The 27,624-nt window shown below is 48.1% G+C and overlaps 3 protein-coding genes across 4 annotated transcripts; 1 reads left to right on the top strand and 2 right to left on the bottom strand.

The window, feature by feature from the left end:
• Positions 1–152: 152 nt before the first annotated feature.
• On the bottom strand, positions 153–2,740 carry anapc10 (anaphase promoting complex subunit 10). The gene is made up of 6 exons (XM_004079604.4): positions 2,582–2,740; positions 1,983–2,098; positions 1,824–1,914; positions 1,608–1,728; positions 1,478–1,531; positions 153–565 (listed from the first exon to the last, which is right to left on the bottom strand). Exons 2-6 carry the CDS (start codon positions 2,095–2,097, stop codon positions 386–388), a joined length of 561 nt encoding a protein of 186 aa, XP_004079652.1. The 5' UTR covers position 2,098; positions 2,582–2,740; the 3' UTR covers positions 153–385.
• Positions 2,679–9,075, top strand: abce1 (ATP-binding cassette, sub-family E (OABP), member 1). Of its 2 annotated transcripts, none has more exons than XM_023966095.2 (19): positions 2,679–2,866; positions 4,038–4,197; positions 4,278–4,363; positions 4,433–4,530; positions 5,080–5,197; positions 5,278–5,415; positions 5,494–5,563; positions 5,641–5,737; positions 5,810–5,899; positions 5,969–6,090; positions 6,175–6,299; positions 6,654–6,750; positions 7,350–7,409; positions 7,490–7,548; positions 7,619–7,729; positions 7,805–7,947; positions 8,419–8,541; positions 8,614–8,725; positions 8,793–9,075. In XM_023966095.2, the coding sequence occupies exons 2-19, from the start codon at positions 4,095–4,097 to the stop codon at positions 8,838–8,840; spliced, it is 1,800 nt and encodes a 599-aa protein (XP_023821863.1). In that variant the 5' UTR covers positions 2,679–2,866; positions 4,038–4,094; the 3' UTR covers positions 8,841–9,075. The 2 variants fall into 2 exon arrangements, with proteins under 2 accessions (XP_023821863.1, XP_020567150.1); XM_020711491.3 differs by having other exon boundaries at positions 2,701–2,866; positions 4,041–4,197.
• Positions 9,076–11,936: 2,861 nt separating this feature from the next.
• On the bottom strand, positions 11,937–27,443 carry otud4 (OTU deubiquitinase 4). Its single transcript, XM_023966067.2, has 21 exons — positions 26,834–27,443; positions 26,546–26,629; positions 22,857–22,907; positions 22,726–22,772; positions 22,493–22,565; positions 22,300–22,381; positions 20,890–21,049; positions 20,075–20,129; positions 19,873–19,975; positions 19,696–19,760; positions 19,525–19,625; positions 19,355–19,455; positions 19,132–19,282; positions 18,510–18,642; positions 16,776–16,850; positions 16,226–16,706; positions 15,465–16,016; positions 14,601–14,641; positions 13,546–14,200; positions 13,396–13,469; positions 11,937–12,962 (listed from the first exon to the last, which is right to left on the bottom strand). The coding sequence occupies exons 1-21, from the start codon at positions 26,972–26,974 to the stop codon at positions 12,570–12,572; spliced, it is 3,618 nt and encodes a 1,205-aa protein (XP_023821835.1). The 5' UTR covers positions 26,975–27,443; the 3' UTR covers positions 11,937–12,569.
• Between the last annotated feature and the right edge of the window lie 181 nt (positions 27,444–27,624).

The raw sequence follows: 27,624 nt of genomic DNA, 5'->3' as shown, positions 1-27,624 counted from the left end.
AAAATTGGTTTCAAGGATGTTAATAGTTTTCAATTTGGCACATATAAGAGACAGTAATAACAAAAAACCAGAAATGTTTGAAAGAGTTTAGCTTATTAAAACTTATTAATTGAAGTTTTTTCCTCAAACTTTCCTCAAAAACAACAAATCTGTGAATTTGTGAAAAGGTTTTATTTACATTAAAAAAGGAGAATTCCACATGTCAAGTGTTCAGACTGCAGCTGTTTCCACATAAAGTTGAATATTTTGTCTAGAAAATGTTTGTTGGTGGGAAACGTCCCGCTCTGGGCCTGCAGGCTCTTCCCTCTTCATCCTCTAAGTTTGGCACGAAGGTTCTTCAGAACCGTCCCGGCCGGCGCCGCTCCGGGTCCAGCACCTCCCGGGATCACCTGATGGTGCGGTACATCATGAAGTCCACCGTGGTGCATCGTGGGAACTTGCCGATGGAGCTCTCCTCCACCGGCGTGTAGACCTTGATCTGCCGCATGTGTGTGTCCCGGCCGTTCTGGTGGTTGGCCAGAACCGCGATCTGGATCATGAAGGTGCTGATGGGCTCGTTGGTCCGCTGGAAGGCAGAGGAGAGACGGCAGCTGCAACCGCCACCCAAAACGCCAAAACACCCTCCAACACCTCTGAGGTTAGACTGGACCGTCTCTCAGTTCATCATCACTTCACTTGGTTTATTTGTCGGATTTCTGATTTAATTTTCTTTTGTCAAACTATTTCAACGCAGTCAGACGTCTGAACTGAACAGAAGTGAAGCTGTTGTCAAGAAATGAGGAATTTCTATGATAAAAAGTGACAAAAAAGCAGTTTGTGCTAGAAAAATAAGAAGTACAGGAATTTATTAAAGAATAAAAAAAAAATCATCTAAAACATTTGAAGAATCGCTAAAGTAAAGATCGGCTGAAATCTCTGATGAAAACGATGATTTCAACTGTTTTTAACATGTTTTTTGTGGCATTTTTCTGAAGTTAGACGACTTCTATCAGGAAAGTTAAACTCAAAATGGCATCTCTGAGTTGTTCTAAATTCAAATCACTGTGAATCAGCAGCAGATGAAAAAAAGCTGTTGGTATAGAGCTGGTTTGGGACGCCGGGCGTCCCACAAGCTCCGCTCCTCTACACGAGGGGAAGAGGGGCGGGGTCGCTCACTGCCAACAATCCCGCTCACAACTCAAGAGGTGAATTTCTAACAAACTCCTGCCGCTCTGCAGAAACTATGTCCTAGAATAAGACAAGAATTTTTGATTAAAAGACCCCTGCTTTGAAAATCGATGAAACGATAATCGAAATGCGACTTTGAGACCAAATCCCCTCAAAGATTAAAAAATCACTTTAGTGCTGAAAACATATTTTCATATTTATGTCTGATTTCAAATCTCTGCTATTCGTGCAAATAAAACATTTTTCCGTTTGAAAATGTTTTAGCAACGTTTCCATTGAACTCTGTGGACAGTTTCCTGTGTGTTTCTACCTGGTTGAGCAGAGAGATGTGGATCCAGCCGCTCGGTTCCACCATCTCCAGCTGCTGCAGGGATCAGAACAGCAGACTGAGGTCAGCAGAGTCAGACGGACGCCGATCATCCGACTTTACTGGACGTTACCCGGATCTCCTGCAGGTTGTGAAAGTTGTTGCCCACTCGGACGGAGATCTTACTGGGGGTGTAGCTCTCGTCCGATTTGTAGTCGGCGTAGATGCAAAGCATCTTCACGGTGGTCCTCCTCCTGGATTCACAACACCAACATCTGAGGTGAAGAGCAGGAGACCCCAACCTTCCCCCCAACGTTCCCCCCAACGTTCCCCGCGGTTCCACTCACACCTGAACTGTATGTTGACCAGGTGAGGCTGTGAGCCGTCCGACTGCCAGTACGTCTCCAGGTTGTCGTCCCTCAGCTGATCCACGCCGAACCCTGCAGACGTCATCAGGGTTTCAATGAGGCACACAGAGGAGGGGGGGCACACAGACCGTCGGTTCTACCTGGTTTGCAGGAAGACAGCGACCACACGGCCTGGGAGCCGATCTCTCGAACCGTGCCGGTCCGCTCCAGCTGCTTCGGGTCGGCACCAGGTGGGGTTTTGCTTGCGGTGGCCATTCTGCAACCGGGAAACAAACGAACACCAAGGCTGGACCTCAGATAAAAGCATCACTGCCAACTCCATTGAAAATGTTGGGATTTTATTATCATTTGTATATAAAACAACAGATTGTGCAGGAAATAAAACTTTTTTGAACAAAAGGTTGAACAGGTAGAACTGGCGGAAAATTCGGCGCAACAATAGAAAACCGGAAGTATTAAATTTAGCAGATATTAGGAAAACATTAGGCTAACCTAACGAACCTCCATTATAAAACAGCAAATGAGTTATTGCAGACAGAAAACAAGTCAGAGTAGCAATAAAACTTTAACAAGTTGTTAAATATTTCACAATAAAGCAGTAAAAACGGAAAAACTAAGATCACGAATGGTAATGTGTGTTAGCTACGTACGCTAATAAAACACTATCGTTTAGGTTCCCCAAACAAACAAACAAAAATGTAAAAATCAAACAAAAACAAGCCTCAACAATGGTTTTCACCTTTAGAACGTCGCATCAACACATTTAAAGGGCGTTTTTCCTCTTTAAAATCCACTTTTGTTTTGGTTCAAAATGTGTTGCTTCGATCCGAGCATCTATGTCGCATCTCGATGACGTCAGAGGTCCTGGTCGCTCACAAACCCACGCGCCTCCCGCCATCTTTCCTGCCGGCTTCCAGCAAAGAAACACGTTGCTGAAAAACAGAAGTTTTTACTCCGACTTCTCCCCTCTGAATACTCCGGGAGTTCGGTGTGTTTTGAAGCCGGAACTCGGGAGCCAAAAAGGGTGAGTTTTTACCAAACACCCCGGAAGTGGCGCAGACTTTATCTGCGTGAATCACCATAGAAACGAGCAGCTGTCATGTGTGAGGCCTTTGGGTTAGCGGTTAGCTTCCCCGATCACCGCCGTAGATCGTCTTTTTTGATCCACTCTTGATTTTAAACCACATAATTATTCCCATACTTCTTTATTTTGGTCGTTTAGATGTTCATACTTTAGTATTTCCCTCCACATTTGTCGTTATGGTCGCTATGGGGACGTTTAGCTCACACAGCGCCGAATTACGTCCGCCATTCATTCAAATTAAGAGTTTAGTCATTCTAAAACCAAAACCTACATATTAGATGTATTTCTGCACCGTAAAGTCGAACATTTGAATGGGATGATGGAATCGGCGTGTGAATTAGTGCTGTTCTGCTCTGTAATCTGGAATAATCTGGAGTTTAAAGACCGTCGTCTCCGCCCGTCACGTTTTTTCTTCATGTTGGGGGCGTAAAGGCCAAAAACCAAACTAACACAAAACACAAAACCTGACTTCAGTTTGAGTTCAAAAACTCAAACTGAAACCTGAGGACTTATTCTGGTGAGACGTTCACGTTGACTTTGGCATCAAAAGCTCAGATCAGCAGCGTCTGAAGCTCCACCCGTCTCTGCTGCGCCCTAAAACCCAGACGCTGCAGCGTTTGATTATTTTAGTTTTACTCTCAGCTTTTAGTTCATTTCTGGAGGAAACTTGATCTTCCTTCTGAACCGGATTTTATTTGGTTATTTAAACCGGTTTAGCATTTAGAATGACAAAAGTTGAAGTTTCATGACACAAATTAGGAATTTTCACATTAAATTTAATCGATTCTGTTATTTGATTTAATTGTTTTATTTTTTTAGTAAAAACTGTATTTAGGTAAAATTTCAGACCCGAGTTCATTCAAACAAAGCTTAGAATCTAAAGGGTTTCTTTTTTATCAAAATAAAAGCCTCTGCTGTGATCTTCCATGAGTTTATCAAAATAAAAGCCTCGGCTGTGATCTTCCATGAGTTTATCAAAATAAAAGCCTCGGCTGCGATTTTCCATTAATATAATGATGTTTATTTTATGTCCATTAAACTTAAATAGTCTGGATCTCCTGGTAGCTTTGGTTTCCCGACAGACCCCGCCTCTTTTGTGTGTTTGGTCCAGCAGCTCCGGCAGGTGAAAGCCCCTTCAGCGCTGCCCCCCCCCCCCTCCCCTTCCATCATGGCGGATAAAAACACCAGGATCGCCATCGTCAACCACGACAAATGCAAACCCAAGAAATGCCGTCAGGAGTGCAAGAAGAGCTGCCCGGTGGTGCGCATGGGTGAGTCCCCCCTCCCTAAAGGAGGCGGCGGCTGGTATGGCGGCGCTCTGATGCTGACCCCGCCCCCTCTGTGTGTGCAGGTAAGCTGTGCATCGAGGTGACCCCGCAGAGTAAGATCGTGTGGATCTCTGAGTCTCTCTGCATCGGCTGCGGAATCTGCATCAAGGTGAGTCAACCTGCAGGTGGCGACGGTGCTGCCAGCCGGGCCGGTTCTGACCCGTCTCTGTTCTCGTAGAAATGTCCGTTTGGAGCGCTGTCCATCGTCAACCTTCCCAGCAACCTGGAGAAGGAAACCACACACAGATACTGCGCCAACTCCTTCAAGCTGCACAGGTACGCCTGACGACCCGGACCGGAACCTCTCCTGGTTCCGACCCCGTCACGGGGCTCCATGCAGACCCATAACTGAGTTCTGGTAGAATAAAAATCTGATGTCAATGTCAAAGTCCAGATGATCACGTTCAAGTTCTGACGGTTTGGACTCCCAAGATCTTCTGAGTCCAGACCGGAAACAGCACTGAAGGCTGGAGGATCTGTTTTTGGTTCTTTTGGACTTTGTTCCCGTCTAGAGGTGCAGAATCGCACCACCATGCACGGTTGGAGCGCAGGAACTGCTGCAGAGAAAAAAGTCAAAGCATAATTTCTAAATAAAAAAAAAATCAGAAGATTTCCAAAATAAAGTGTTTGGGATCTGGTTTTTCTTTACTGTCTGGAGGGTAAAGTTTCCTTTTTTTGTCCAAACGTCTCTTTACGTTGTCATGGAAACGGGAAGCCGTGTTTCGTTGGTCTCTGGGCTCAAAAATAACCCCAAAGTTTCTGGACGTTTCTGGGTTCCTGCTGCCGTTCCAGCAGGGTTGATGGGTTTTTCTGCGTTTGTGTCAGGCTGCCCATCCCCAGACCCGGGGAGGTGCTGGGGTTGGTGGGGACCAACGGTATCGGCAAGTCCACGGCTCTGAAGATCCTGGCCGGGAAACAGAAGCCCAACCTGGGGAGGTTTGACGTGAGTGCCAGGGGCTGTCCAGTTCTGTCTTTGCTGGTCTCTCAGAGTTTGTTGGGTTTGAATCTTTTTTTTTCCCCCAGAATCCTCCAGACTGGCAGGAGATCCTGACCTACTTCAGAGGTTCAGAGCTGCAGAACTACTTCACCAAAATCCTGGAGGACGACCTGCGAGCCATCGTCAAGCCGCAGTACGTCGACCAGATCCCCAAAACTGTGAAGGTCTGGTTCTCTGCTGGGTTCTAGATGACAGGCTGTCTGTGGTTTGGCTACATCTTCACTTCCTACATCTGCCTGCAGGGGTCAGTAGGTTCCATCCTGGGCAGGAAGGACGACACAAACACACAAGACATCGTCTGCCAACAGCTGGGTAACGATGAACGCCTGTTCTGGGGAGCGTCTGGCGGTTCTTCGTCGGTTGACGTTGTAAGTCTGTTGCTGCTGCAGATCTGAGTCACCTGCGGGAGAGGAACGTGGAGGACCTGTCCGGAGGAGAGCTGCAGAGGTTTGCCTGCGCCGTCGTCTGCATCCAGAGGGCCGACATGTGAGTTCCTGGTTTCATCCTCATTTTCCCGCTCTTTGCTTTGATCTCACGGCCTCCGCTCTTCTGCCGCAGTTTCATGTTTGATGAGCCGTCCAGTTACCTGGATGTGAAGCAGAGGCTGAAGGCTGCCATCACCATCCGCTCCCTCATCACCCCAGACAGGTGAGGAACCAGCCGCCGCCTTTTCTCCTGGATCCTTTTCTTGTTCTTCAACGTCCTGTTCCATCTCAGGTACATCATTGTGGTGGAGCACGACCTGAGCGTGTTGGACTACCTGTCCGACTTCATCTGCTGTCTGTACGGAGTCCCCAGCGCCTACGGGGTCGTGACCATGCCCTTCAGCGTCCGAGAAGGTCAAGCTTAACTCAGACAGCGGAGGAGTGAAAGCCACGGCTGCAAAGTGTCCGATTCGCTCATTCACTCCGCTTCTCTTGCAGGTATCAACATCTTCCTGGACGGCTACGTTCCCACAGAGAACCTCAGGTTTCGGGAAACCTCATTGGTCTTTAAGGTGGCAGAAACGGCCAATGAAGAGGAAGTGAAAAGACTCAGACACTACCAGGTATGTGAGATTTGAATTTTTCTTTTGTTGTTGATATCCCGGACAAGCCTCCCAAAAATTGTTATTATCCCGGACAAGCCCCCCCAAAAACTGTTGCTGATATCCCGGACAAGCCCCTAAAAACTGTTGTTGATATCCCGGACAAGCCCCCCAAAACTGTTCTTGATATCCCGGACAAGCCCCCCAAAAATTGTTGTTATTATCCCGGACAAGCCCCTAAAAACTGTTGCTGATATCCCGGACAAGCCCCCAAAAACTGTCGTTGATATCCCGGATAAGCCCCCAAACCTCTAACTCTGTGCTGAATGTGAACATGACATTTCATTAATTTTCTGCCTCTGTTCTGGCGTTCAGTATCCAGACATGGTGAAGACGATGGGCGAGTTCACGCTGGCCATCAAAGGGGGAGAGTTCACGGACTCCGAGATCATGGTGATGCTGGGAGAGAATGGTGAGCCGCCCGGTTTTTTCGGCAGCTTCTGAGCCAAGAACCACAACTTTCTGACTCCAACCACTCAGCTTCTGAAGCAGCAACTCGTTTCTGAGTGCATGAAGTTTGGAGGCGGAGCTATCGTCACTTTAAAAAGCATTTTGTTTACATAAATAGAAGTCGGCGCGTCAGCGGCTTTGGAGTTCAGGGTTCATCCTCATTGAGGGCCGTTCAGCGGCTGTTTAACACGCAGACGACTCCTCAAAGACCAGATAAATGAAGCAAAACATGCTGATTTATGGAATAGGCGGAGTCATGGAGAACTCACAGGAGTAAAATGGCGTCTAAATTCACTCTAAAACACAATACCTTCTAAAAGCAGGATTCTTTTACAAGTAAACTAATGGGATGGTTACCTAATGCTTACAAAGTAACATGAGGAGCATCTTCCTGAGTGACCAGTTTGGGACTCAAACTTTAGACCAACATAGACGGTGTTTAACCCACTGAACCACAGACACAGAAAATGTAGCCAAACGCACTGTGGGGGGAGTCTCTGAGGCTGCCGCGGTTCTGGTTCTGTTCCTATTGGTCCTCTGGATCTTACATGATGTTTGCAGGAACGGGGAAGACCACCTTCATCCGGATGTTGGCCGGCGGACTCAAACCCGACAGTGGAGGTGAGTGTGCTCACAGACTGAGCCGCGCAGACAGGCTCTAAGCCGCGCAGGCGCGCTCTGACCTGCGCTCTGTCTCCTAGGCGAGGTTCCCATCCTGAACGTGAGCTACAAGCCTCAGACCATCAGCCCCAAGTTCAAGGTGAGAGCCGCTCAGTCGGTTACTTGCGTGGTCGTCTCAGAGGTGCCGACGCCGGTGTGTTTGTCCACAGGGCAGCGTCCGGGCGCTGCTACACGAGAAGATCCGGGACGCGTACACGCACCCGCAGTTCATCACCGACGTGATGAAGCCCATGCAGATCGAGAGCATCATCGACCAGGACGTAAGGCGCTCTGATGCCGACGCCGCACCGCTGCTCTGAGGCGCTTCTAAACGGGAAACCCCTCCCCCCCTGCAGGTGCAGAACCTCTCCGGCGGTGAGCTGCAGCGAGTCGCCCTCACGCTCTGTCTGGGGAAGCCGGCCGATGTTTACCTGGTCGACGAGCCGTCGGCGTACCTGGACTCCGAGCAGAGGTTGATGGCGGCCAGAGTCATCAAGAGGTGGAGCTTCTCTTCTATAGACCGAGGAAATGAAAGGATGTCAGAGTTTTCAGTGTTTTCGGTTGTAATTTACTGGAAAAACACCAAATTATACTGAAGAAAAACAAAAAAATATAATTTTAAATCTCTAAAATGTCAAACTGGTGTCGCCTTAAATTATAACTTCAGTTGTCAATGTGAGGGCCGTATTTCATCTAAAGTTGCTTTTAAGGTTGTTGTAAATTCTACTTGTTTTCTTTCCAATCAGAATTCTTTTACTTTTGTTTAAATTTTAATTTCTTTAAAAATGTCCAGAAAAACGGCATCATTTGTCGTCTTTTGTGTTTTCTGTACTGCTTCAGTCGAGCTACGGCTTCAGTTGGCCACCAGGTGTCCCTGTTGTTAGAACGAAGCTTCAAAGTTTTTAAGAACCTGCAGTTGCGCAGCCCGGCCTGTGTGGGGCGCCGTTTCTGATCTGACGTTTGTCGGCAGGTACATCCTCCACGCCAAGAAGACGGCGTTTGTGGTGGAGCACGACTTCATCATGGCGACGTACCTCGCCGACAGAGTCATCGTGTTCGACGGCATTCCCTCCAGGGAGACGCTGGCTAACACGTGAGGATCGTCCGCGCGGCGCGCTAACGTCCGGATGGTCGCCGTCTAACGGCCGTGTCTTTTCTCCGTCAGGCCTCAGGGTCTGCTGGCGGGGATGAACCGCTTCCTGTCGCTGCTGGAGATCACCTTCAGGAGGGACCCCAACAACTTTAGGCCGCGCATCAACAAGCTCAACTCCATCAAGGTTGGCGCCCGGCGGGATCCACGGTTCGTTTCTCCACACGATGCTAAATGTCTTTTGTTTCATCTAGGACACGGAACAGAAAAAGAGCGGGAACTATTTCTTCCTGGACGACTAAGACCCCGTCCCATGTGACCAACCGCGACTGCTCCTGAACGTCCGGCGCCGCGCCGGAACAGAAACCCATCAGCCTTTCGTGTTCCGGGCCGTTCATAGCCAGCATTGTTGTGACGTGTAACATGAAGAAGTGCATTATCACATCCTGTCCACGGGGGGGGGGGCGTCCGTCCGGGAGGCGGCCCCATCAAGGATCATCCACACATTTACATCGATAATAAATGGATGCTTCCCGACCTTTGGCCTCTTCTCTGCACAAACATTTAGACAAAAGCAAAACAAAAATCACCAGAAACCACAGTTTCCTGACTTATCAAGTGGTAGGGGTGTGGCCTTCCAATGAGTTCACTAGTGATTGGTGAGAGTGGTTGCCATAGAAACGTTGACCAACTCTGATGTTGTCTGGCGGCATCCAAATCGATAAAATGGCAACTGAATGGACTTCGTTTGGTCGGAGCCATAAGGAAACCGTTTTCGACGTCTCGCTCATCCTGTTCTCCAATACAGTCAATGATCTGGAGGCAGAGCGATTTGTACACACCCCTTTCCTGGAACTGATGATTGATTGGTCAACTGTCAATCAAGACAGAATGGGAAGGGGGGGGGGGTTAACCCTTGTGCTATCCTAGGCACTTTAAGATTGGTAGTAGGGTCATCTAGACCAAGGGTCCCCAAATCCAGGCCTCGAGGGCCAGTGGCCTGCTGGTTTTCCAGCAACCCTGCCTTACTTGCTGCTGATTACCTGGACCAGGTGTGTTTAGCCAATGAGGCGCTTCAATGGCAGGTTGGTTGGAATACATGTAGGACACTGGCCTACCAGGCCTGGATTTGGGGACCCCTGCACTAGACAGTGCTCTGAACCTTTCTTCAATGATTTGTGATCTTCACTGGTGTCGATGGATTACATGAAATCTTTTCACCTTTATCCACCAGGTTGTATTGGGGGGGGGGGTATTTTTTTTTATTTTTTTTTTTTTTTAAACTTTATTAATTTCAATCATGTCTGAAAATCTTTGGTGTTGGACCGGACGGAAAAGGAAAGAGGGGAAGAAGAGAGAGGGACGCTAGAGAGAGGGGGGGGTAGGGGGTGATAATAGGAGGGGAAGGGGGATAAGACCATGAAGCAGCATAGAGCAGACAGGTTTACTGGTTGTTAATCATTATGGTAAGGTTCAAATGCAGTACAAAAAGGGCGGGGCCTGTCCACACACACACTCAAATGTTATAAACACACCTGCTAGCTGCAAAAATGTCCACCTGTCGACATGTACACAAAACAGATAGTGTTCACACGCATACTTATGCCTGATAACCAACTAGTGTGAAATATTTCAGTCATTCAGTCATGCAAGCTATTAGTGCAAAGGTGAGCTAACACCAGTGCTCAGGTGAGGTTTTATGTTCTTCTAAAATGGATGGTGGAACGTGAAAAGAAGGAGGGAGAGTGCCCAGCCATCCCCATCCCAAGACCCCCACCGCAGCAGCAGCGGCAGCCGGAATCCCCCCAACGCCACACGGGAACCGGCAGGGAACAACCGCCGCCCGGGCGACCAAGCCCGCCACCCAGGCCAGGGCCAGCAGGGCCGCCGCAAGGCCCCCAGAGCCAGAGGCCAGGGAAGCACGGAGGGAAAGAGAGCGCCGCCCCAGCCCAACCAGGAGAGCAGCCCCCCCGCCGCGCCGGGAAAACCCAACGCAGAGCCCCACCGGAGAAGGACGCCCACAGCCCCAAACGAGCACCCCACCACCACCCAGGAGTTCCGGGCATCCCCCCGCCCCAACCCCAGGTACGAGCCAGGACCCCCCAAGGGAGACCCGCTCCGCACTCCAGGCAACCATCCGCCCGGCCCACGGTTGGTCCAGGGAGGAGCGAGGCAGGGGGCCCGCCGCCCCCGCCCAGGAGGGGGGAACCCCGGGGAAAAAAAAGGGCCCACAAGGGGTGTTATAAATATGGCCCGACCAGGCTCGGCCACAGTTGGAAATTTGGCGGGGCCCAGCACTCAGGAGCAAGGACCAGAACCCACCCCCCAGGGACCAGACACCCCCGGCTCAGATGTAATGTGAACTCCCCCACCGCGCGGAGAGAGCACCGCCGGGCCCAGGAAGCCAGCACCCCGGGGACACGGCCGCCGTTGCAAAGGGGGGCCCGCACCCCCCACCAGGGAAGAGGCAGGGGACAGATGGACCCAGGTCCCACCTTCCTTGCAAATTGTGTGTGCGTGTATGTGTGTTTGAGATGGTGTGTGTGTGCATGTGTGTGTGTTTATGTTGGGATGTATATATTGAGGGGGGAGGGGTGTGTGTACTAAGGGGGGGTGCAGTTAAAATTGGCGGGTAAGGCACTAAGGGGACATCTCCTGATTACTCACAGTGATGTCCCCTCACCCTCCCCACCAAGGGGCCCTAAATGTCTAAGGTGCGGTTAAAATTGGCGGGTAGGGTGCTAGGAGGACATCCGCTGCTTGCTGGCAGTGATGTCCAAGCACCCCCCCTACCAAGGGCCCTACATGTTTAAGGTGCAAATAAAACCGAAAGAGGGGGGGCCCACTCCATACGGCAACCATAGGAGGGGGGCCACTGCCTAGTAAACCCCCCCCCCCAAGGCTCATCGCAGGCTAAGCCCCCCACCCCCTCACCCTATTATGAGGTTATATGAGGAAGGGGGTAAGTTGGGGACAGCTGATAGACTGTCCCCCGGTGGTCAAACAGCTGTCCCCCGCCCCCAGCAAGGGGGCCAGGCCAGGGGGGGGGGGGGGGGGGTAATTTTAACCCTTGTGCTATCTTAGATGACCCCAATGTTCGCACACGCATACTTATGCATTCAGACCAACACGTGAAATCAGTCACGCAAACTGTTACTGCATAGGTGGGCCAACACCTGTGCTCAGGCGAGTGTTTATGTTCTTCGCCAATTTTAACTCCACCCCTTACTACAAACTCTTCTTCCACATCATTACACACACGTGACATTCACGTTATGGAATGTGAAAAGGAGGGGGGGTGTCCAGGCATCCCCACCTCAAGACCCCCACCACCTACACGGTCTTTGGAGGATTTAGATTTTTAAGATGAAAGAGCATCAAAATAAGAAGAAGTCAGGTTCAAACCAGAGTTTTATTTATTTAATCACATAGAAAAAACCAACAATTGTTTTGTACAGCAGTGTTTTCAGGAACACAGAGGTAAAAGCAGCAAACATAAGGCACTGACTCCACCGAGGTTAGAGTTGATCAAAGGAAACGACAAACCCTCTGAAGAAAACCTGAGCTCTGCAGAGGCTCTCTGCGTGTAATACTTCTATACGCCGCGGTGCATTCACGTGACGTGGGAAATCAGAAAACTGAAGTCTTTTCATGGGCTTTGGATGTTGTGCTGCTAAAAGAAACCAGGCAGCAGGAGAGAAACCCGGAACGCCATTCTTCGGGCGGTTTTTCGTTCCACAGCCTCGTTTGCAGCGTAAAGCGTGAACGCCATCCCAGCATGAGTGCAGCAACGGTGAACATTTCATCTCTATACAGGCTCCTCCCACCGCCCGTCCACTAAATTCGTACATTCAGTTGTGCAGAATTGTAAACTTAAGATTGTTTATGCTAACCTAAGCTAGGCTGTCAGCTAGGAGTTAAAAAATTCCAGCAACCACCTTTTTTTTGTCTTTTACTTTTTTTAGGGGAACAATTTGGATAAATGGCGAGATTTCGTGTTTTTGGAACAAAGTCGTCGTACTTTTAGTTCGCTAGTATCCCCTCTCCCGGCCCCGCCCCTTAAAGGAGGAGTTATACTGGACATAGCTCTGCCTCACATCCATGTCTCCGTGGCGCCTCCTTGGCCCGCCCCTCCCGGCATCATAGCCCCTCCTCCCTCGTCCCCTGTAGCTCCTGCTCGGCCCCATGGGGCCCCCCGGCCTCAGCCCCTCCTCCTCCCAGCGGTCCTCGGTGCTGCAGGCCACCGACAGAGGATCGGGCATGGTGACTGTTACCGCGTAACCCTGCTGACCCGGCTCCGCGCTGCCCAGCTGGAGGTAGGGGGCGCCGCGGTTTCGGATTTGCCGGTACGCGGGAGAGGAGCCAGGACTGCTGCTGGACTTGAAGGGGACGTCCTTCATGTCGGGGTTTGACACCACAGCCAGCTGAAAGAAAATAAAGGAAAATGTAAAATATCCTCAAAATTTGTTCTTCAATCTCTTTGAAGTCTTGATCCAGAACAGATCATCAGATCGGCTTTGTTAGGGCCACTCGTACCCGGGCCAATTGTACCCGGGTATAGAATGAATGACAGTGTAAACAGCCCAGAAAACAATCAAAGTAAAGTTTGCACTTTTAAAGGTCGAAGGTCAGGGTTGGTGGCAGTAATGTTTCTTTAACCCTCCAACACCAGAGACGTCGCTGTCAACAGCAAAAAGAAAATCCGTCCTCTGAACTAGCGTAGCCGTTTGCGATATTAGCATAATTCCGGTCGATCGTGAAGCTGCGTCAGAATCGGCTGGACCTGCCTGAACAAATTAAGATTTAGGTATCTGGCTAAAGCTGCGGTTAAACCGCCGGGGGGGTTTGAGAACTCACTATGGGTTTGTTGTTGAGAGGCGGGTCCACCAGCAGCACCGTTCGGGTCAAACTCTCCGTCTCCTTTTTCTGGCCTGACGAAGGAAAAACAAACTCCTGTTAACAACGATCGCCGCCCCTTCAACCCCCCGCCCCTTCAGACTCACGCACCAAAACCAGCAGGAAGCATCATGGCTCGGTTGTTGGCACTCGCCACATTCGGAGCAGCGGGACTGTCCGGGGGCCCCATGGCGGCTCTCAGGTGGGCGTGGCCGGCCAGCGTGTCCCCGTTGGGCGGCTGCAGCTGCTCCAGGGGCTCCGGGCCCTGCTGGAGGTCTTCAGGGACAGAAGAAGACTGATAGCCCAGATTATAGGGGGGATACTGGGGCCCTGAGGGGTACAGCGGGTGAACGGGGGCCTGTCCAGGGTGGTAGACCTGGGCTGAGGGAGGGGCCCCTGAGTATTGCGGAGTGGGGGAGGGGTACCGGACAGAGTAAGTGGGGGTGTGTGGAGCCATCTGCTGCCAGGGCATGGAGTGGGGGGGCATCCTGTGGGAGGTGGGGGTGTTCCCCTGGAAGCCAGGCTGGCTGAATGGGGGGTCCCCAGGATTGGGCCTCTCTGGAAAAGGAGGCGGGTGCTCATAATGCTGAGGGGGCGGAGCGGACGGCGGGGGGGCGAGGGGGACAGAGTACGTCTCCTGTTGCCTGGGGGGCGGGGCGGGTTGGGGGTACTGGGGGGTGGGGGAGGGGGGCTTGAGCTGCAGGCTGTAGGCCTGCAGGAGGGGGAGCAGATACATGTAGGGGGGGTACATGGACATGGAGTAAGCCTGGAAGGAGCAGAAGAGCTTTTGAAAAAAACATTTTTTCCGTCTTATTCAAATAAACATTTATTTGGTATTTCAAACTTATTTTTGAAATTTTCTGTTAATTTTATAATAAAAAAAACCTTGAATAAAAATGTAAATGTAAAGACAAACGTATGGATTTGAGCTTTAAATATTTTTATGAAGGCAGACAAAAGGAAAAAAAATATACTTAATTTATTTGAATTTATTTATTATTTATAATTCACTGAATGATTTTAATAATTTATGATTAATTATTTTAATACATATTTGAACTTTTAACTGTTACTTCTGCACATTGACCACCTGTAGGACAGGAAATTAAGGTAAATGTGAGTGAATCACCTGTGAAGTGAGGAATGTAGACGACCTTTGACCTTACCTTCACTCCTAAGTTGAAGAAAAACCTCAGGATGTTGGAGTCTGCACAGAAAACCACATTCATGTTTTCTCTTCCATTTGATTGCTGGAGCATTTTTTAACCTAGTGACCAAACCATTTGTCTGATTGCTGAAAGCAATCATCTCAGCTCATCTCATCTTATTTCTTCATGTTTGGCTTTTACATATTCCACACCGAAAGTCGTAGAACCACAATTCAGAGCGCTTATTTGGACCGCCCACTTTTGACGCCCATTTCAACTTAGTTAACGCAATCCTCACATCTCCATGGTAACCCTATTCCCACGTTAACACAAATCCAACGAAACCGCTCGTGACACCATGTGGCGCCGCAAAACATGCCACTGCTAAACGTGATTGTAGCTCCAAATTCCCTCTTTACTCCAGAACCCAGAGGACGAACGCCATGATCACGACTTTTGACCGTTTTTGAAGCGTTAATTATGACGTCAACCAACAAAACCCAATAAATGTGAACTTTTTACGAGGACAATTTATGAATCGACTGTGTTCAGATGTTTTATAGATCCACACATTTTTCTAAATTGACAAAACATTCAAACGCAATGCATTGTGGTCTATATTTGCCAATCCAGTGAACATCAGTGCACACTGGATTATTGCAGAGACTTCTGGAACATTTCTAAAGATCTTGGATTTGTCGTATATAATGTGTATAAAAGCTCCGCCCACTTCACTATGATGTCATCATTCACCAAATGTGGACATTCAGCAAATCAGCTGCTTACATTCAGCAACTTAGAGTGGTTAAAACAGCAATCAGCTTTCAGCAATCAGACACTTTAAATGCATTCATTCAAAGGTTTCTGGGGGCGGAGCCTCACCCTTCGGCAGGTCGTCTCCCGACTTGTCAGAGGAGTACGGCGGGATCTGTGCCACGTCGCCCTTTTCCCCCTGAGGGAAGCCGGGGTACAGGGGGTCCTGGTAGACCTGCGACAGCTGCTGCAGGGGGACCACGCCGGGGAGGGACTGGGGGAGGGGGAAAGATGGCAGCTGTGGGGGCTGCAGGGGGTTAGGGGGCTGCTGGGAGGAAGGCGGAGACTCGGGTTTGAGAGGCGGAGCTTCAGTCTGACCCTGAGCGCTGGAAGACTCGAGGGATTCAGAGGCACCGAGGGAGGGGGCAGAAGACAAGACCTGGGGGGCCTGAAGAGCTGGCTGGAGGGGGGCGGCAGGAGGCGGTTGGGGGGGCTGGACCTGCACCTCCTCAGACTGCGACTGAAGCTGCGTCTCTGCTGGGGAGGAGGCAGACCCCCCCTCATTCTGGGATTCAGACGCCTGCCTTTGGTGCTGTGGAGTAGCGGTCGGAGAAGGAGCCTGGATCTGAGGGGCGTGGCTTTGAGGTGCCGTCACAGTCACTTCAGATTTGGACAAAACAGCTGAAAAGAAACAAGAAGGAGATTAAAAAAGGAAGAAAAGAAATGACCACACCTACACTTTTATTTTGATAGACACTCAAACTAAAGGACTTCCTGTTGTGAACAGTGACCCCTACTGGTGGAAACATGGACTGAACCATAAATGGAGTAAAGTTCTTATCTCAGACGGTTCTGGAGAACCTTCTGGAAGGATCAGGAGCGGTTCTTACTTGAAGGAGGAGCAGCTGAAGGAGAAACCACAGAGGAAGAGGAGGGTGGAGTCTGGGAGCGAGGAAGAGAGGCGATGGGGGAGAACGCTCGGGGGAAGCACTTGGCGGCTATGGGGGAGGGGGCGATGGGGGCGATGAAGGTGGGAGCTGAGGAAGAGGAGGAGGAAGGTGAAGCGGCAGGAAGGTTGGAGGGGAGGAAGCTAAGGGAGAGCAGGGAGGAGGGTTTGGAGGGGGCAGCAGCGGGAGGGGGGCTCAGTGAGGTCGGAGCCAAAGGACGGGGCTTGGGGTTAGTAATTTGGGGTGGGGCATTGGGGGCGGGGCCACTAACAGTGGAAACGTTAGGGGCGGAGTCAGAGCTGACGGGTGGGGGCTTGGGAGCAGCAGGGGTGGGCGCAATGGGGGTCGCGGGAGGCGTGGAGGAGAGTTTTGACGCGTCTCCAGCAGGTGGCGACGGTGCTGATGCGCCTCCAACGGGACTGTTCTGTAACAGGAACAGAAGGTCAAAAACGTAACCATGGCAACACCTGACAAAGCCGTCAGAGAGACTTACCGCCTTGTTTCTCTGGGAGCGTTTCCGGTCTCCACCCTTCCTCCGCCCTCCTTCTGCCAAAGTCGCAGTTTGACTCTGAGAAGAGAAAAAAAAAAACATGAAGAAGAAAAGTCAAGTTAAAGTCCTTTTATCCGACAGAGTAGCTTAAATAACAGCGGATTAACAGAAGTTGCTCAGACTTCAGACGTTTCGTTCACAGGGTTTCTATGTTCAGCAGCTGGAAACGTGGAAGGTTTTGGCAGAAGCAGATGCTAACAGACGTGGAACCGTGTTGGACGCTTCCCGCAGACATTTGATGGAAACACAAAGGGACAAACAACTGAACAGACGTGCGACACCTCAGCGCTCCGATGGGTTTCGTTTGGTCACCGATTAGCATATTAATTGATTGGCGTGTCAGAGGCATCCAGTTCCAACGTTTGGTCAACGTACAGAAGCGGTCAGACTCCTCCCCATTGGTCCAGTTGTAGGGCCGTTTGCAGCTGTATTGGTGTCCCGAAGTGTTTTTTTTAAGGCGGAGCCGTAGGGACTTAGGGATGGGAACCCCAGTAGGGTGATCCACATCACGCCTTGGCGTGGAGGAGAAACGTTCTTTTCACGTGGGTGTTCTCCTCAGGCACAGACGTTTACGCTTAAATGTTAGTATTGAGTTTTTGTTTTAGTGAGACTTCTAGAGTTATAAAACACGTTTTGATGTATTTTCTGAGCGCTAGCAGCTACGCGCTAACGTAGATGACCAGCGACTATCGATGATGTCATTGAGTGGGAGTGAAGTCCAAATTTGGAAACACTCTTTTCCTACATCTCCCCGTTTGGACATCAAAATGTAGCGGTAGCGAAGAAATTGGATTTGGCCTCTAGGCGCAGTCGGGTGGTCCCAGAGTCTGGTTGGCCCCCAAAGCCCTTTGGTCACTGTGGGGCCCTTCCCAACACCGGGCCCTGCACTGCAGAACAGGATGGTGATACTGCGGACGGACAGTGACCCTTTCAAGGGCGATCGTGGATGGTGCTTGGCCCCGCCTTAAGCCACGCAGCAGGACGTCAGCAGGGGCGGTTCAAAGAAGTCGTACTGTTGGGTAACCTAAAGGGTCGTTTCCACCGAGTGGTACGGTCCGGTATTCTGAACATCTCCACTCTAAAACTGACCCATTAAACCAGACTGAACGGTACCATTTTTGGGTCCCCGTTTGTTGTACGTCAATAGAAAAATGGAACGGACAAGTTAAGGCGGAGCTACTGTCCTCATACGATGAAACCCGTTGATTGGCGGGATGTCAAAAGAAATCTATCAACCTATTTTTGGCTGTATTCCTCCTCGCCGCCCACAATTTTCTCTCAGACAGCATCAAACGACTTTTAGATTCAAAGAACCAGAAACCAAAAACGGGGGAAAATGAGCCGCTGGATGACCTCCATTGGTGTTGTTGTTAGCTTCCCCCCGCATGCGTCCACGCCGTCACGGTCCAACTTTACGTGGAAACGCTCACCCGAATTACCTGGACTGTTCCAAACCGGACTGTACCACTCAGTGGAAACGAGGGTTAAGGTTAGTTTCAGCCGGCGAAACTGCCGTTATCAGAATTACAAGAGTTTACATGAGTTTTCTTTTAAATTTACAGGTGTCCATCTTTCACGTCTGTTTGGATGTTTTGTTTTGTCCCTTTTACTGATCCAAACCAAACCAACCCCCCCCGTGGCCCAACTTTAGAGCCATGTGTACGATCCCGGACTCACCCCGAGTGCAGGGAAACTGTTCTCATCTCGGAGCTGGATCTCCACCAGCGCCACGTTCCTCTCCTCTTCCTCTTTGGCCAGACGCTCCTCCTCAGTCACGCCCAACGCCGCCTCTACAGCGCTCACAGACTTCCTATATAAATACAAGCAGGACGATCTGATTTAAAGTCTGCAGGGTAAAGACACAAAAACAATGTCAACGTTTTCTTTTCCCTAAGTAGTTATACTCTTGAAATGGGCGTGGCTAATTTGGATGAAAATATTACATTTAAAATTTCTCTCCAGAATAAAATTTGAAGACCTATTGAGTAAGTAAAACTTCCAATGGGCGGAGCCTTACAGTAGCTCCACCCCTGGAGTATTCATGAAGTACAGGAAGGACAAAGTTATTTAGAAACAGGCTCCGCCTCCTCTCACTATTGATACGTTCCTTCACCTCCTCCTTGCACCAAATTTGTCCTCTTTTTTACTCAAAACTCTGCAGTGATGTCACTTCCTGTTTTTTATATGCAGAATAACTTGTCTGTATTTACATTGAAGTGAACCACACCAGGGTTCGCTTGCAACCAGAAAAGTAGACATTGTTTTGTCCACACCGACAGCTCCGCCTGCTTTCACAAACCTGCTGGGTTTAAGCTCCTCCCCCGAGGTCTGCAGGGGCCACGAGTGCTGCTTCTGCACACGCACACCAGAGCCTGACGCCGGCGCCGGGGAACCAGCGGCCAGTGGCGTTGACTTGCCCCTCCCTCTGCCTCTCCCCTTGTCGTCTGGCTCTGAGCAGAGACACAGTTTAGACCAGACAAGCCCCCGGCGTGGCACCACCCACTCACACGCATGTGCTCTACCTCCGTGCCCGTTGCTCAGCCTCTTGTCGCGGTGGCAGACGGTTCTCCAGCTGCCCTCCTTGCTGGGGGGGCGGAGACTCCACACAGGAACGGTGAACTGCCTGTGTGAAAACGAACATGATCAGACCCCCAAACCGCCACCAAGGTGGAGCTGTGGCGAGGTCACCCACTTCTTCCCCAGCTCCTCTATGAGCACCGTCACAGTGCCGTCGTCTGAAGGAACCTCTTTGACCGTGGCGCCGTAGCTCCGCCCATTGTTCTCCAGACGAACCTGCGTGGAGCAGCACATTGAAGGGAACGCCGGATCTGCAGTTCAAACAAGAGTGCAGGAACCCACAGACCTGACAGCGATCTCCCACCGTGAACTGCATCCCAGCGGCGATGGAGTAATCCAGCTTCTGCTGAGCTGCAAGGAAGAACAAACCATCGTATTCACCGACCATCATCATCATCACCATCATCATCATCATCAAAGGAGAAGGCATTTTTTCATCTGTGTGAAAGAAACCCGCGATCACCTCGTTTGCTCCGGTTCCAGACGTCGTACTCCACGTTCCGGAGCATCGTCGGGTTTAGGGAGCGTTTCACTCGCTCTGGCAGCTGCCGACCGCGACCGCGACCCTAAAACACACACAGGGTTAGAGAGAGCAGACAGAACAGGCGTGAGGACGAGTTTAGAACGTCACAGAGGAGTTTAGAACGTCAGAGGAGTTCCATTACCCTGTAGCTCTGGTTGCTTTGTTTCCAGGACGACTGGCTGGTTCCGTCTTCAACCCTGAGTTAGAGAACACTCCAGTAAACCAGTGACAGTTCAGTCAGAAAGCTGCTTTCACACCGTTTGGTCTGGACTCATCGTTGCAAGTGAACTCTGCTTTGATCTGGTACAGTGTTTTTATGACATTTGATAATTAGAGTATTAGTGGAACCAGTTCTGTTTCTCCATGTGTTTTTTTTTTCCAGGACGGTGCTCATGAGGAGCAGCAGCTCCTTGTAGTGCTGTAAGAACGTTTCACACACGGTCCGGTTCACTGAGCACAATAAAAACAATAACATTAGATTAGAAGAGAACAATGTATTTGGTTTTAGCCTGAACTTGAACATAGATGGACCAACAGCTTCAGGAAGAAGATTCTGTTAAACCATGAAGGAACATACATACATGTAAACCTGAGTATCATCTGCATATTACATGGCCCAGAGGAAGCAGGTACAGAAGAGACCCCAGGATTGATCCCTGAGGGACTCCATAGCTCTAATTCACCATCATAAACTTCAACCACTTCCTGTTTTAAAGGCAGGACTTCGACAGTTTAAGGTGGTAGCAGTCTTGGTGAGTCAGTCTTCTGACCTTTGGAGTAACAACACCTGGTCAGAAGGTCGTTCACTTTTTTAGGTATAAAACCTGAAAACCATCTAAACTAGTATTAAGAAGGAAGTCAGTGGGCTGATGGGAAATGGTTCTGTGTGAATTGGTTCACTAGGACATCAAGTCCTCCTCAAACAGGACCTTTCACTGTTGGGGAGGCGTGTCTTACCACAGCGGGTCGTCGGTCTCCAGGTCAGACTCGTCGCTGCTGTGGACCGGCAAGCCGTCGTCGCTCAGAAAGTCGGACTGCCGGCTGCTGCGCTGACAGATGCCCAGAGAGCTGCGGTCCACCTTGAACACGCCCTCGTACAGCACCTCGTACAGGATGGCTGCGGGACACCACCCACTCAGAGATTCAAACCACCAAAGGTTTTTAAAACACTTTTAACTTCTTTCAAGACATGTTTAGATGGCGATGATGGTTTCTACGTCTTCTCTGAGTTCCGCCACGATGGGAACAAGGACTAATGTAAGGCCCTGAAGTTACACCTCCAAACACAAGAGGGCAGTCTACACTCATCTGTAACATTGGAACATCTGCAGAGGTGGTTTCTGACAGAAAAGGGGAATTTAAAGCGTCAGGATTGAAAGATTAAATATAAGTAAGGAGATTATTCAAATAAAAGCCTTTGGTTTAAAATCAAATTGTGTGGACATTCATGGTTCCTGCATGCAAAGATGTTTGATACGGGTCATGGGAGGGCACTGACTAAATACTGGAGTCACACAGCAAATGCTTTTATTTTGTTGAGTAAAAGCCCATAAAAGGTTTTTTTTCTGCCTCAGATTTCTTCTAAAGACAGTTCACTGAAAACTAAACTTTATTATATTGTTAGAAATGTTTGAAATTCCTACGTTTAGCTTAAAAAACTAGTAAAAATCTTTTCTGACCATCACATTTGTGAAGTTTGAAGAAGACCCAGCCTGGATATTCATTAGAAACGTTTAGTGTTTTTGTCTTTAACTGAACCTAAACTAACAAGCAGCTTGTTTAGAGTTTATTGTCTTTTGTCTTTGTGTTTTCATTTCAAATAAGACTATTAAGCTGTGCTCGGCGACAGCAGAGCATCTCACCGATCCTGTTTGCCGAGGACGGAGGAAGTTATGTAAGGCCGGAGAACCGAAGACGGAATTCTCTGGGTGTGTTCCTGAGCACACAATCCTGACCGAGTACACAAAAACAACCAGGAAACACCAAGAGAATCAATATTTACCTTTAGTTCTTAGTTTTCTGGAGATAAATCTGAGTGGTTTGCGTCAGGAGGAAGGTGTGTCATGTGACCATTAGAGGCTCCAGCATAGAGCCCTGTGGAGCGCCTGCTGCTCCTCTTTAACACCTTCTTTGATTTATTTGAACCAAACATTTGAATTCTGCGGCGGTTTGCCTGCTTTAACATCTATAAATCTTTTAGCTAAACATCAACATAAATATTCCACGATTGCCAGAGTTTAACGTAGAAATTGTTTCAGTTTTATTCTACTTTTTTCTGTTTTTAGTTCATTAATGTAAACAAACTTTTTCCGTAATTTACCCCGACTTCCTGCAGGACACCGAGTCACTGCTGCTCTCTGGACTTACACTGGCACAGGGCGCTGCTCCGGATGTGACTGATGGGATAAACTGAGTCGTAATGATTTCCATTCAGGAAACACAACTGGACCTGGAACACAGAAACGCCGGCGTTGGATCAAAGCCGACGGTAAACGAGTGTCTGCACAGCAGAGGAACCAGAGACATGCAGCTGAAGTTCTGACACCGGCGGTCGTCTCACCTTCTCCTTGAAGTTGTTGTCTGTGATGTTGACGGCCGGTTTGCCCGGTTCCTGGAAGATCAGGAAGTCTCTCCTGGAAAACGGGATTTGGAGACGGACAAATGAGAGAAGACGGTCTGGTTAAACTGCTTCAAGACTCAGCCATTCCCCACATATACACAAAAAGGGGAGTTTGGTGTTCCACAGGGCTCTGGACTGGGCCCCACTCTGTTAGCTTCCAGGAAGTGACTTACTTGTACATGACGGCCAGCGCGTTGATCTCCACCTCCCCCACCCACTGCTGCAGGAGCAGGAAAAGCCACAGATATGAACTCCGTCAGGCTTTAAGAACACACAGAGGCTGAAACGGGACTGTGGGGTTTACCTGGGGGTCCCGCAGCTTGGCCAGGTACTCCTCAAAGTCGCCTTCAATGAACTGCAGAGGACACAAAGCATAAACTCTGAGTGACGTGGAGTTCCGACCAGGGTTCCAGCGGTTTATGGAGGTTACATCTGAAGTTTTAAGACCCTTCAGGGTCACTTAGAGCGGCGTTTACGGCTCGTTTTATGGCGTAACGGGTCTTAAAAGTGAACCCAGCAGAGGAATCGTGTCCTCCAGCTCTTTAACTGTGCTTCTTTAAAATTCACAGAAATCAGCTCCAACTTTGAGAACAAAGTGTGGCGATAAAACGAAGGAAAAGCGAAGAACCGACAGAGCTCGTTTGTGGTTTGATGGTTTCACAAACACCTCAAAAGAAAACACAACAAACAGGTTTGTAAACATGTGAACAAATGCCGTTTGAAGGAATCCAAGAACTCTGAGAACACGAACAGACTTCCTGAAGAAAAGCGGAGTCTTTTTATGCTGATAGTTTGTACTTTGTGGACGTTCTCCGTCATCGTCACCGGTACAATAAAGTTGGAAGAGGAGATGATGTCAGAACGACTGAATGTGCACAGAACGTACAAAGAAAACCATCTAAACATAATTCCAACCATTCCAGCACGCGGCTGCTGCGGCTACGCACGCCGCCATGTTGGTCTGTCATCTAGACCAGCGGTTCCCAACCCCGGTACCGGTACCGGACCAGTACCGGTCGGTACTGAGCCACAGGGATCATTTTTAAAACATACGGCGTACATTTTTTCCATTTCATTTATAACCAGATTCTGAAGGAAGTTTTATTTTGAAAAACTCCTGGGTTCTCTGCAGCACATCCGACTCGTTCACGTCAAGTCGCTCGGCCACGTGTCCAAACTCCATCTGCTGCTTTTTTAAAGCGGCCGCACCGACCGCTGAACTGAAACCCGCAAGCTAGCAAAGCTAACAAGAAACAAACGTCTTTGGAGAACTTCTTTTGGCAGAACAGAAGAAACAGAAGAGCTTGGACTTCAAAATAAAAGCAGACAAAAACCAGAAGTCTTTGCTCCACATTTGGATTTATTCTGACAGTCGTTCCCACAGACCATAATAATAATAATAATTATGTAGAATATTCAGCAACTGGCTATCTATGGTTACCAGGATGATCAATTTTATCTAGAAAAAAAACAGTTTTAGTGACGGCGTGTAAAGAACGGCGTCTGATACTTTAGCTTTGACAGTTATGCGTAAAGGAAAACGTAGATCACCTTTGAAAGAAGATAAACGTCACCCTCAAAAGTTCAGCAAGTTCACTGGAAGCTAAAAATAAACAGATCAGACGCCACCTTCAGGGTCGCACAGACCGGTCTGTAAAAATGTGATCTGAAAGACGGATCCAGGGATCACGGATCTGATCTGGATCCCAGATTTCATTCAGATGTTTGTCAGATTGGTTCACTTGTTTGGGGCTGTGACGTAAACAAAACGCTGAACAGCTGAGCGTTCCACAGCAGGCGGAACTTCAGGATCTGCCGCTGCGACCCGACGCTCGTGACGCCGGTCACCGCGGCGACGCTAAAGATAGACCTGGAATATCTGATCTTCAGCCTCTGATCCGTCCTCGACTAGACTTCTGCTCCTTTACAGGAAACGTCTGCATTTTCCACTCGCTTCCTTCATTTTTGACTAAAAAATTCTACATTTTCATTAAAAAAACAAAGAATTTGATGAGGAGCTAAAACAGATTCAGCTTCCAGCAGAAAGAAAGAGGCGCGTCTGTGAATCTGCTGCAATAATAATGCTTCAGGCTGACATCCAATCAAAAACAACTTTAACAAACGTTTAAGGATCTTTGCAAACAGCAGAAATGTACTGAGGAGGTTTTCAGAACCAGAAAACTTTTATTCAAGACTCCTAAACCAGAAGATTTGGACTTTCTTTTCCTTTAAACGGTTTAAAACTCAACGATAGGCTTTTTACCGCCGTTCTCAATGACTTCCTGATGCTCTCCGTCTCTAATTATGATACATTTGGATCGTCAGACAGAAGAATCATTTTTATTTCATGTGAGGCGTTTAGCGGCATCATTTCAAAGTGAAAAACGTGAGATCTGAAAATGCTGTGACGGAGTTTTTGGGCCACCAGAGAAGAAAATGAAAATATGACAATAAAACCAAAAACAACATAAAAAATGTCAACATTTAACAGCAATAAATGTGTAAAGTTAAAGGAAAATGTCTAAAGTTTTTTAAAACAGAAAATTTATTAGATTTATGAAAATAAAGTTGGTAAATTAGGGGAAAAAATTATAATATTATAAAAGAAAATAGTCAACGTTTGATGAGAACAAAATCCCAAAATTAATTTTAAAAAATGCCAACGTTTGTCCTTAAAGTTGTTAAATTATAGAAATAAAGTCATAAAAAATATATGAATAAAAGTCAAAATATCATCAAACCAAAGTAGCAAAATGATAAGAAATAATTCAAAATGTGATGAGAATAAGATCATAAAATTATAGGGAAAAAATTGAAAAAAGCTAAATTTAACAAGAACAACTTTTTATAAGTATATGAGATACGGTAAAACCTTTACGAGAATAAAATCGTAAATGTATTAAATTAACAAGACTGAATTCTACAAGAAAAAGTAACACTTTAAAAATATATAGTTATTAAAAGGAATTTGACAGAAACGAGAAGCTGATTCAGCCGTACATAAACTAAACAGGTTTAATGATCATTAACAAAACATTTTATTTTAAAAAAAAGAACGACTTTTTCCCTGAAAAACGATGACTAATGAAGCATCAAGTCACTGCTTTACTCTCATCATTTTATGCATTTATTCTTATAAAATTAGACCTTTGATTTTATGACCCTCTTTAGCTTTATTTTAGTAACATTTTGATTTTTTTCATGTCTGACTTTATTCTGGTATATTTGTTCATTTTTCTTCTTTTATATTGTGTCACTAACACTTTTATTTTCTTTCTTTCCTGTTTTTCAATATTTGAGGAAAAGTAAACATCAGACAGTCAGAGGGAAACAGACCTGATGGTCACAAATATTATTGTGAATTCATAACTGCATATTTTTCATTCTAGACACATTCTTGGAGGCTAAAATGTGCATTTATGCCGTTTTACTGCAGGATTCAGCTTTGGGGTCAAAAGTGATCAAAAATAGATTTTTATTTACATTTAAAAACATTTTTAAACTCAACGTGGTAAACTTGTGAAAATGTAAAAGTAATGAAATACTTGAACAGAAAAAACCAAGAATGAACCTAAAAGTGTTACTAGATTTAAAAAAACTGTTTTTTTTCAATAACATCTGTTGCTTTGTATTTTTTTATCCTCAATTTAGTTCTGAATTTTGGGAGTTGATCCTCAGTTGACGTGGGGGCGGGGCTTTGAGCCCATTGGCTACTAGAACATAATGGACATGGCGGCGCCGCCTGCATCCTCCGCCGTCTGATGTCCCAAACTTTGGGAGAGCATCATCACCACGACGACGGCGTCAGAGGAGGGAACTTATGGTGCGAATTATTTCAGTTTACAATCTGCACTTTACAGTTCAAAGCTGTCTTAAAAGTCTGTAGTTGTTTTTTAAATTTACAGTGTTTTTTCCTTCACTGTCAGTAGCTGTGACGTCACACTCGGCTAAACCAAAGCCCAGCAGCAGCCTGGGGGGCTGCGGGTCACGTACCGCCTCATAGCTGTCTCTGTTCTGCTTCAGGAAGTCCACGCATTTAGCTCGAACCTCACGGTGGAGGCTCTGGCAGTGCAGCACCTGGACGGGGTCAAAGGTCACAGGAAGACAGGCGTCATTTTCACGGCTTAAAATACGTTTTACTGCCGCAAACATTATTACAAAAAAGTACATAAACGTCAGTGTTTCAAGTTCCAGTGGACGTTTCTTCATATTGTTAGCATAACAATTCCAGCTGCTATTATTATTATTTAGCCAAACTAGTTTTATTTTTCCAAACTTTACCTGCTCCGCCACAGCCCGGAACAGGCACGAGCCGTCTTTGGCGATCTTTTTCCGGTGCAGACCGATCGACTTCAGGTAGACATCCATGGATTTCTCCACACTCCTCTCCTCGCTGCTCGACATGTTTCCGCAGCTCTCCATGCTAGCGGGGTTAGCCGCCGAAGCTAGCGGCTGAACGACGCCGCCTGCGCCGGCGGGGCAAAACTTTCACGCGCCGCGGGCTCAAAGCTCCGAATGTGGCCGCTGCGCGAGCTCCAAGGCGGACATTTGGGAGGCGGAAGCGGTCAAACGCGACTCCGACCGCCGCAGGTTTCGTTTCCGAGGAAGCGGCGTTTCGAACTGCGGGTTTTCCCGACCAGCAGAAAGTGAAACTTAATGCTGCGAGGTTAGCATCGGGGGGGCTAACGGCTAACGACACGCCCCCTTTTTGCTCTGCCGAGTAAAGCACTGCGCAGTGACACGCCCAACTTCCGGTTTATCCACGAAATAAAAGCCCAACCAGCGAAGAATATCACATAAAATAAACACTTAAAAAGATTTTGTTCAAAAAAATAAGAAAAATAACGTCCGATTTTGTAATTCTATAAAAAATAACCACTCAATTTAGAATGCAACAGCTTTTGAAATGAGTTTAAAGTAAAACCACTTCACAACTCTGAAACATCCGGTGACGCTTACCAAAATAAAAGTCTCAAAAATAGGCGTGCAGGGCATCCGGCGTAAAATCTCTCCCCTGTGCGAATCCATGAAAGCTGATTCGCCGTGGTGACCCCTCACAGGATGGTGAGAGG

This window comes from Oryzias latipes, chromosome 18 (genome assembly GCF_053564925.1).
Source record: "Oryzias latipes strain Hd-rR chromosome 18, Olatipes_Hd-rR_3.1".
Taxonomy (NCBI): domain Eukaryota; kingdom Metazoa; phylum Chordata; class Actinopteri; order Beloniformes; family Adrianichthyidae; genus Oryzias; species Oryzias latipes.
Note: the sequence above shows the minus strand (reverse complement) of the source record. Positions and strands in the feature narration are given on the sequence as shown.